Source organism: Papio anubis, chromosome 18 (assembly GCF_008728515.1).
Source record: "Papio anubis isolate 15944 chromosome 18, Panubis1.0, whole genome shotgun sequence".
Taxonomy (NCBI): Eukaryota; Metazoa; Chordata; class Mammalia; order Primates; family Cercopithecidae; genus Papio; species Papio anubis.
The window spans coordinates 45,594,792-45,604,519 of record NC_044993.1 but is presented as its reverse complement, the minus strand read 5'-3'; the positions used below and the strand labels follow the sequence as shown (position 1 = coordinate 45,604,519).

At 57.8% G+C, this 9,728-nt stretch overlaps 1 protein-coding gene across 1 annotated transcript in view; it reads left to right on the top strand.

Annotated features, from left to right (window-relative positions):
- Positions 1-222: 222 nt before the first annotated feature.
- The window catches only part of FBXL19 (F-box and leucine rich repeat protein 19), a 25,917-nt gene continuing 16,411 nt past the window's right edge, over positions 223-9,728 (top strand). The window contains 8 exon segments of the mRNA XM_009196290.2: positions 223-645; positions 1,921-2,121; positions 3,494-3,637; positions 3,758-3,844; positions 3,931-4,068; positions 4,071-4,151; positions 4,660-4,821; positions 6,574-7,085. Of these exon segments, the coding sequence (XP_009194554.1) occupies positions 1,945-2,121; positions 3,494-3,637; positions 3,758-3,844; positions 3,931-4,068; positions 4,071-4,151; positions 4,660-4,821; positions 6,574-7,085 (1,301 nt within the window). The 5' untranslated portion in view covers positions 223-645; positions 1,921-1,944.

Here is a 9,728-nt window from a genome sequence, read left to right as displayed (position 1 = left end):
GGGGGTGCGCGCGGGCTGGGGGGGCGGGGCCGGAGCAGCTTCCTTCACCCCCCTCCGCTCGCCTCGTAGCCGTAGGGCAGGGGGTCGCAGTCCAGGGGCGGGCCCAGGGGAGGGGGGCAGGTTACAGCGACCCCCCCCTCCCCGGGAACCGGCGGTGGGCGGGGTTTGAACCCCGGAAACGGTGGGGGGGCCCAGGCCTGGCCCTGGACCCCTGGGCAGTGGGGTCCGGGAAGGGGCCAGTTAAAGGGCCAGGGGCGCTGGGGAGAGGCGGGGTGGGGTGGGGGGAGGGGAGCTGGGACTCGGACCCGGGACTGAGTGGGCCCCGGGCAGAAGCTGAGCACCCTGCGCCCAAGGAGCCCCCGTTGGCCTGGGGGGGCTGAGGGACTGAGCCCCCCAGAGCAGGACCTCCCCCTGGAAGGGCCGCGCCGCAGCCCGTGGGAGGGCCTCGCCCCCGGCGCCCCCCATCTCCACTCGCCGCCGTCCCGGCCTCCGCCGGAGGGAGGGGCCGAGCGCCCTCGGGGGGCCGTGGACCCCGGCGTTCTGAGCGTTCCGCGCCCCGCGCCGCCCGGCCCCCCCGCCGCCGATGGCCGCCGACCCGCCGGGAGCTGCCGAGAAGGGAGAGATGGCTCCCGGGACACGTGTGAGGTGGGTTCATGCGGCTCCTCCTCACCCCTAGACCTGGGCAGCGCCCACTCCCATTCATCCTCAGCCCGGCCTCTCTCTACCTTCCCCGCCCCCAGCCTCACCCTCTCTCTGCTCCAAACTCATCTCCAGCCCTCCTTCCTATGACCTCTCCACCCTGGGGAACTGGCCCTCCTTCCTAGACCCTGCTTCTCCTTGAAAGCCCCCACCCCCGCCTGCAGTCGCCGCCCTCCAGGCCCCTCCCCTGGAGCGCTGGAGGGCCCCTTAGCCCCATGGATGGGTATGGAAGTCCCTGGAAAGGGGGAATCTGGGGTAAGACTCTTACTGGAAAGAGACCCTCCAGGCTTCTAATTCCACATGGGATCTTGGAGGATCTGGTTTCCATGGGAGGGGGAGCCCAAGGGATTCTAGATGATTAGGGATGAAAGCAGCCCGGGATGCTGGGGGGCTTAGGACGGATCCCAACCTGAGTTCTGGGGAGATGTCAGGCTGGATTCTAGAATCCCAAGGAATCTGGGAGATTGCCCAGGTGGACCTGAGGGATCCAAGAGGAGGATGTCCTGGAGGAGGGAGCCCTGTGGGGAACAAGAGGGGCTGAGATCTTGGGCTGAGAAGGGTCTCTGAAGAAGCATCTCCTGGATTGTCGGAGCCCTGGGATGTTAGTGGGCAGAGGAGATCGTTAGGGGCTTGGGGGCAAGGATCTCGCTAGATCTGGGGAGGATAACTGGGTTGAGGGGAAGAGAGATTGGATGGCTGCTGTGGATGAAGGGCGGTGGAGGGGTGGGGGGAAGAAAAGTCCGGAGCTTCCATCTAGGAATCTGTGGGTATCTGGGAGGTGAATCTGGGCAATTTACCCCAGATTGAGGATGGGGAGAGCCTGGGGTATTCTACACTCTGATAACAGGGGAAGAGTTGGGACCTCTCCAAGCTAACACCACGAACAAGGAGTGCCTGACCTTTCCAAGGAGCTCCAGTGTGTGGGGATGGCAGAGGAGAGGGCTTGGGTATCCCCTCCTGCTCCCGAGGCTAGGGGAGGGACCCTGAGAAAGCGGTAGAGGAGCTAGACCGGGAAGCAGTTCTTGGGCTCCTCTTGAGCTGCTGCAGGGAGACAGGCCATGAGTAGAGGATTGGCCCCCAGATACACAGGACGGGGTGACCTCCTTGTCCCCCTGGGGAAGAGGGCAGGCTCTAGCTGTCTATGGGTGGAGGGAGCTGCTGGGAGTCTCCCAGGCCAGGGCCCCAGTGGGCCCATCTGACCCTGCCACCATCCACCCACAGCCCTCGGCGTTGCTGACGCCCCCAATGTCGTCGAGCAGCCGGGGGCCGGGGGCCGGAGCGCGCCGACGCCGAACCCGCTGCCGCCGCTGCCGGGCCTGTGTGCGAACTGAGTGCGGGGATTGCCACTTCTGCCGAGACATGAAGAAGTTCGGGGGGCCCGGGCGCATGAAGCAGTCGTGCCTGCTCCGGCAGTGCACTGCCGTGAGTTCTGCCCCCACCTTTGAGCTCTGCCCACCCTTCCCAATACCTCCCTGGGATGGCTGGTGACTGCCTCCCAGCCTGTCCTGTGGAGTAGCTGTTTGTTCACTAGCTCATTTCCTCCCTTCATTCACTAGTTTGTGTCAACGTCCATTTATGTCCTCAGCTCCAAACTAGGGGCAGCATCCAGGTGCACAGAAGGATCTGACCTAGTCCCTACTTTGAGGCTCTTCCCAGCTCTCAGAGTCACACCCCCACAGAATGCCCAACCCCTGCTTTACCACCCCCCAAGAGGTCTCCGTGCAGGAGGGGGCCCATCCCCAGAGATGGCCCCCTTCCAACAGGTCTTGCCCTTCTCTGGCCTATTCCTCACCAAGGGTGGTCTTGGATTTGAGGCCAAGCTCACCCTTTATGTGACCTTGAGCAAATCATGTTGAATGAACCTCAGGTTCCTTCTCTGTAAAATGTTTCCTTTGCTGAGTTGTAAAGATTAAACAATGGCATGGACGCGAATGTGTCTACCACAAGGCCCAGCACACAGTAGGGATTAGGGAAGCATGGGTTTCCGCCCTGCCTTCCTCATCCTTTGAGCGTCCCTGGGCTCCAGAGCACGGCCCTTCCCCAGCAGCCTCGAGGAGCCAGCTGCATCCTGCGTCCCCCTCCCCACTCTGCCACCTCCCTCTCTTCCTCCTGCTGCTCTTTCCTGGTTGGTCTCTTCACCCTTCAGCCCCTCACTTCTTTTCTTTTCTCCCCCAACCCCTTGCCTCACTCTTTCTTCTCCCACTACCTGCATCTTCCTTGATTCTGCCGCATCCTTGTTATGACTCAGTTCTACCACTGTCTTCCCCAAAGTCACACTGCCTGAGGCTGCCCCCACTTCCCCAGGACTAGCGACTTCCGTAGTGTTCCCAGGGGGTCTTGCCAAAACCGGGTTCATTGTGGGATTCAGAGCAACCCTTGGACTCTCATGGAGCGACCTTGGTATCACCCCAAGCTGTCTTCCCCACCCTCTGAGTGTTACTGTCCTCTCCAAAGCCAGCTGTAATTTCAGGGTCACACTGGCCCTGGGTCCAGCTATAACAGTCACAGGTTATAACAGCTACGTATCAGTGTCTCTCATGTATCATCTTGCTCTCCCAAGAGTTCTGTGAGGGAAAGATTCTTAGCCCCATTCTGCAGATGCAGAAATGGAGACTTAAGGAGGTTAAATTAGTTGCTTGAGGTCACACTCCCCAAAGGAGCAAACTCAGGATCAGACCCAGCTTGGCCGGTGGGTGCTGCACCTCATCCGGCAGCTGGCCAGGGTCCCTAGAAGGAAGGGTCTTTCCCCTGTTGTTAGCTTTCGGGGCCCCTGATGTCCCCTCTCCCCCAACAGCCCGTGCTCCCACACACAGCTGTGTGCCTCTTGTGTGGGGAGGCTGGGAAGGAGGACACGGTGGAGGGAGAGGAAGAGAAATTTGGTTTGAGCCTCATGGAGTGCACAATCTGCAACGAGATCGTCCACCCTGGCTGCCTGAAGGTGATGGCCCTGGGACCCTGGCAACTGGGGTGGGGCAGATTGTCAGGGAGCAGGGAGTCGGGGGGACCCGGGCTCTGGGCTTCCTGGCCAACCCCCCACTCGCTGCCATCTTGCCTACAGATGGGGAAGGCTGAGGGTGTCATCAATGCAGAGATCCCCAACTGCTGGGAGTGCCCTCGCTGCACCCAGGAAGGCCGCACCAGCAAGGTAGGGGCTGGGCTGGGTTGAGCTATGGGTAGGTGGTGGGTCGGGGAGCTGTGCAGGCCCTCACCCCCAGCTTCCGTCCCACCTAGGATTCAGGTGAGGGGCCTGGCCGCCGTAGGGCCGACAACGGCGAGGAGGGCGCCAGCTTGGGGAGCGGATGGAAGCTGACAGAGGAGCCGCCGCTTCCACCGCCCCCGCCTAGGCGCAAGGGCCCCTTGCCTGCCGGCCCCCCCCCCCAGAGGACGTGCCTGGGCCCCCCAAACGAAAGGAAAGGGAGGCAGGGAATGAGCCCCCCACCCCAAGGAAAAAGGTGAGCCACGGAGCATGCTCACTAGGCCTGGCCTTAGGAATTCTGGGAGCTGTAGTCCTGGCTGGTTCTGTGGGGGTGTGTGGGCCTGGGAGCGGTGCTCCGTGGGTTCCCCCAAGGGCTGTTGGGAGATGTAGTTCAGGAGTTGGGTGGTGGGGGAGGATAGAGCATGCTCAATGTGGAGGAGGGGGGGGGACAGGTGAGGTGAGCTGGCACTGCTGGAAGCTTTGGGAGCCCTGGGTGGGTTAGGGAGGCAGGAGAGAGCATGCTCAGATCATCCCTGCATGGGAGGAGGGAGGGGCTGGAGAGGGCCTGAGGGGAGGAAAGAGGAGATGGAGCATGCTCAGTGGGCTAGGACGCTGGGTGCAAGGTGAGCATGCTCAGAGTTATCCCTGGGTCGGGGGCTTCTGGGACTTGTAGTCTAAGAGGAGGGCATGGACCTTAGATTTCTGACCCATGAGGGCCTAATGGGGACTCTCCCTTCCCCCATATCTCCCTCTCACCCTGGTAGGTGAAAGGAGGCCGAGAGAGGCACCTGAAGAAGGTGGGTGGAGACGCCTGCCTCCTCCGAGGATCGGACCCAGGCGGCCCGGGCCTGCTGCCCCCCAGGGTTCTGAATCCGAGCCAGGCTTTCTCATCCTGCCACCCTGGGCTCCCTCCCGAGAACTGGGAGGTGTGCCGGGGACCTCCTCCCTCCCCTTCCCACCTTCCCTTGCCCCACCCTTCACCCTGGAGCCTGAGGACTATCCCTTCCTGCTCACCTTGTTCTGCCCCATCCCCACTTGGCTGCGGTGGGCGTCTGAACTCCTGGGATGAGTTGGGTGGGAGGGTGGGTTGTGTCCAGGCCACAGGAGCCCCTGACTTCCCAAAAACCCTTAGGGCTCATCTGACCTACTTGCCTCATCTTTCCAAGCCTTACAGGGGAGAGAACTGAGTTCAAATTTCTCTGTTTACTCTTTGTATGGTCCTAGAAGCTTGTCGGCCACCCTGAGCCTTATTTTTTGTTGTTGTTGTTTTTTTTCTCTTTTGTTGAGATGGGGTCTTGCTCTGTCGCCCAGGCTGGAGTGCAGTGGCGCAATCTCAGCTTACTACAAGCTCCGCCTCCCAGGTTCACGCCATTCTCCTGCCTCAGCCTGCCGTAGCTGGGACTACAGGGGCCTGCCACCATGCCCGGCTAATTTTTTTTGTATTTTTAGTAGAGACGGGGTTTCACCATGTTAGCCAGGATGGTCTCGATCTCCTGACCTCGTGATCCGCCTGCCTCGGCCTCCCAAAGTGCTGGGACCTTAGTTTCTTTATCCATGAAGTGGAGATGCTGCTGTCTGCCTTGCCCCCTTATTCTGCAGAACTGTATATGTCTAATGAGGTTCTGAAAGGCAGTGAGCTTTGTAAGCTATAAAATTTACTAGATTCAAGGGAAATAAGGCCCAGAGAAGTTTGAAGACTTGTCGAAGTCATACAGTAAAGCCAGAATTGAGATATTACTTGGCATGGACACTCAACACAGGAGTCTGCCTGATTGGGTCCAAATCCTGCCTTTGCTGTTTGTCAGTTTGTAACCTTGGACAAGTCACTTCGTGCCTTTAAGCCTCAGTTTCCTCATGTCTGAAAAGAGTGGCCCAGGTCAGCACTGCGTTAGGACTGTGAGGACAGAGTGAGTCAGCCGGTGTGGGGTGCTGCTCATGGGGCCAGTCACTGTTACCCTCGGTTGGTGGACAGATGCCTGCTCCAGCTGGTCTGGGTAGTAGATGATGAAGCAGGGGCTTCCCACAGCCATCTAGAGTGGAGGGCAAGCCAGGACTCAAAGCGGGTCTCTCATTTCTCCATTCCCTATTGCTTTTGGAATTGCCTAAGCCATGCAAATCCATAAGGGCTGGAAATTTATTTTCTTTTCTTTCCTTTTCTTTGCTTTTTTTTCTTCTTTTCTTTATTTTGACAGTCTCCCTCTGTCGCCCATACTGGAGTGCAGTAGTGCAATCTTGGCCCACTGCAGCCTCCACCTCCTGGGTTTAAGCAATTCTGCCTCAGCCTCCCGAGTAGCTGGGACTACAGACTCGTACCACCATGCCCAGTTAATTTTTGTATTTTTAGTAGAGAAGGGGTTTCACCATGTTGGCAGGATGGCCTTGATCTCTTGACCTCATGATCCTCCCGCCTCAGCATCCCAAAGTGCTAGGATTACAGGCATGAGCCACCACGCCCAGCTAGAAATTCTTTTAATTAGCACCCTTCTGTTACCAATGAGGAAACTGAGGCCCAGGGCCTGGCAGTGGCTTTAGCAAGGTCTCCCACTGTCCTGAGCAGAGCCAGGGCTGGAACTCAGGACTCTCCCTTGGGCTGTTCATCCCCTGATGACTCCTCGGGGTAGAGGGGTGGGAAAATGTATCCCAGGCCCTAGAACAGCATCAACCCTGTCTCCCTGCAGAAACCAAAGCCGCCTTTGGCCTCTGCAGAGGGCCCAGCGGTGCCATCCCCATCCCCGCAGAGGGAGAAGTTAGAACGTTTCAAGCGGATGTGCCAGCTGCTGGAACGGGTGCCTGACACCTCCTCTTCCTCCTCGGACTCAGACTCCGACTCCGACTCTTCTGGCACATCGCTGAGTGAGGACGAAGCCCCCGGCGAGGCCCGGAATGGGCGACGGCCAGCCCGGGGCAGCTCTGGCGAGAAAGAGAACCGCGGGGGGCGGCGCGCTGTGCGCCCTGGCAGCGGGGGGCCCCTGCTCAGCTGGCCCCTGGGCCCCGCTCCACCACCCCGGCCTCCACAGCTGGAGCGGCACGTGGTGCGGCCCCCGCCTCGAAGCCCTGAGCCCGACACACTCCCCTTGGCTGCTGGATCCGACCACCCCCTGCCCCGGGCCGCCTGGCTTCGCGTCTTCCAGCACCTCGGGCCACGGGAGCTGTGTATCTGCATGCGAGTCTGCCGAACTTGGAGCCGCTGGTGAGTGGCCTGGACAGGCCTGCGTTCCGTGGCCAGCAGGCTTCCCGCTTGCTGGGTGACCTGCGGTAGGTCTCTGGCCCTCTCTGGGCCTTGCTTTTATATTGGGGATACTTCTCTAGCGTGTACAGATTACAGTGCATCCTTCTGTGTTTACCACATGCAGGTTACTTTGCACTTATGGGCTTATTTAACCCCCCAGACAACTTTGAGGTAGAGGTTATTTTCCCCTTTTTCAGATGAAGCTGAGGCCCAAGGTCATGTGGAAGTGAAGTGGTGGTAGAACCAAGCATTGGAACTTAGGCCCTTTGGCTCTGATGCCTTTCCTCCTAATAGTAGCGATTATATTGAGTGTCTGGTGTGTGTCAGCCATAGCACTGAGCGCTGTACCGCATTGTCACTTCTCATACTGCCACTTCCGAAAACAGTCTGATGGTTGGTTCCATTCACATAGGAGAACGCCATGTGCTGGGCTGCCCCTGCCCTCGAAAGACAGCGAGGCTTGAACCTCCTGACTCAGTTCCTGCTTTCCTTCTGCCCTGGAGCCACCACTAACACCCTCTGCCCATCCCCCATCCCCGCAGCCTCGATTAGAAATGTCGGTCATCCTCCGGAGCCTCTTGTCTTCTTCTCTGATCTCGCCCCCAACAAAATTCCTCCTTCTCTCCATCAAACTCCCACAGTGCACTGTTCCCCTCGTAGAGCACACAGAGGCCTTCGGCGTGTTGACAAGCCTTCATTCATTTACTCATTTCATGTTCCCGTCAGTTGCTGGGGTGGGAGCAGATAACTGTGTCTGTTTTATCTTCATGTCCCTAGCACGGGACAAAGGGCGGTGTGAGTGCCCAAGAAATGTTGCAGTAAACGAGGCTATCAGGCTCTTTCCCAGGGACTCGCTGTGGCTGGGACCAGGCTCCCTGTTGGGCACTGCACCAGGGTTAGCTGATCTGACCTTCATAATGGCAGCCCTGTGAGGGAAAAGGGACACCTGAAGTTATAGTACAAGTTCATGGCTGAACTCAAACTCTAGTCTTCTTTTGGGACCAGCTCTGGGCCACTGGTGCCTTCTGGTATCTGCAGAGATTGTGCAGCCAAAAGTACCAGAGTGTAAGCTCTGAAGGCAAATTGCCTGCGACAGAATCTGTTTTTTGTTTTTTTGGTTTTTTTTTAAGTCGGAGCCCCACTCTGTGACCCAGGCTGGAGTGCAGTGGCACGATCTTGGTTCACTGCAACCTCTGTCTCCCGGGTTCAAGCAATTCCCCTGCCTCGGCCTCCTGAATAACTGGGATTACAGGCACCCACCACCGTACCCGGCTAATTTTTTTTTTTTGGATTTTTAGTAGAGACAGAGTATCACCATGTTGGCCAGGCTGGTCTCCCAACTCCTGACCTCAAGTAATGTGCCCGCCTCGGCCTCCCGAAGTGCTGGGATTACAGGCATGAGCTACCGGTTATGGTTACAGCTGATGAAGCTGTAAACCATTAGGCCAGTCACTTAACTTCCTGTGCCTTGGTTTCTTCATCTGAAAAACCAGATAATCAACACTGTTGCATAGTGTTTTCTTGAGCTAATACACAGGAAGAACTGAGCACAGTACCTGGGAAATAGAAACTACTGAGAAAGAGCCCTCATTGTAGCCAGTATTTACTTAGTTGCAAATAGTTGCTGAAAGCACAGCCTGTTAGGCCTCAGAGTGTAGATCTGTGCCCTTGAAGAGCATATAGTTAAGCTGCAACATAGAAGCAGATAGTTACAGAAGTTGCAGGGGATGACACCCGCCTCATGTACTAATCAAGGAAATGTTTGCTGAGGCCCCTTCAAGGCCAACTCTGTGCCTGGCATGTGGGAGCCAGACTGAAAGGGACCTAATTTCTGCTTCAACGGGAGACATGTGGCCTGAAGCAGACAAAGCGAGAGGCAGTGGCTCCCAGTGTAGGCCCTGGAGTCTGCGTCCTTGGGTTTCACTGGCTGTATGGCCATGTGTGGAGAGCGATACCTCTCCAGGCCTTGGTTTTCTCATCTGCGGTCTGGGTTTGTATGCATACTCACCTTGTGGGGTTAAGTGAAGTGATTCCTGCAAAGCCCTCAGCACAGTGCCTGGAGGGACTAAATAATCAGATGGCACCTCTCAATGAAAAGGACAAGGGCTGGGGAGAGCAGGGGCCTGTGGGGGCACAGCAGAACCACTCAGGAGGCTCTGCCAGGTCTGGGCACAGAAGCAGCAGCAGTGGGGAAAGATTTGCAATGATAACTTTTTTTTTTTTTTTGACGGAGGCTTGCTCTGTCGCCCAGGCTGGAGTGCAGTGGTGTGATCTCGGCTCACTGCAGCCCCCGCCTCCCAGGTTCAAGTGATTCTCCTGTCTCAGCCTCCCAGGTAGCTGGGACTACAAGTGCCCGCCACCATGCCTGAATACTTTTTTTTTTTGAGATGGAGTCTTGCTCTGTCACCCAGGCTGGAGTGCCTGGGCGCAATCTCCGCTCACTGCAACCTCTGCCTCCCAGGTTCAAGTAATTCTCCTCTCTCAGCCTCCTGAGTAGCTGGGACTACAGGCATACAGCACCACGCGCGGCTAATTTTTGTACTTTTTTAGAAGAGACAAGGTTGACCTCAGGTGATTCGCCTGCCTCAGCCTCCCAAAGTGCTG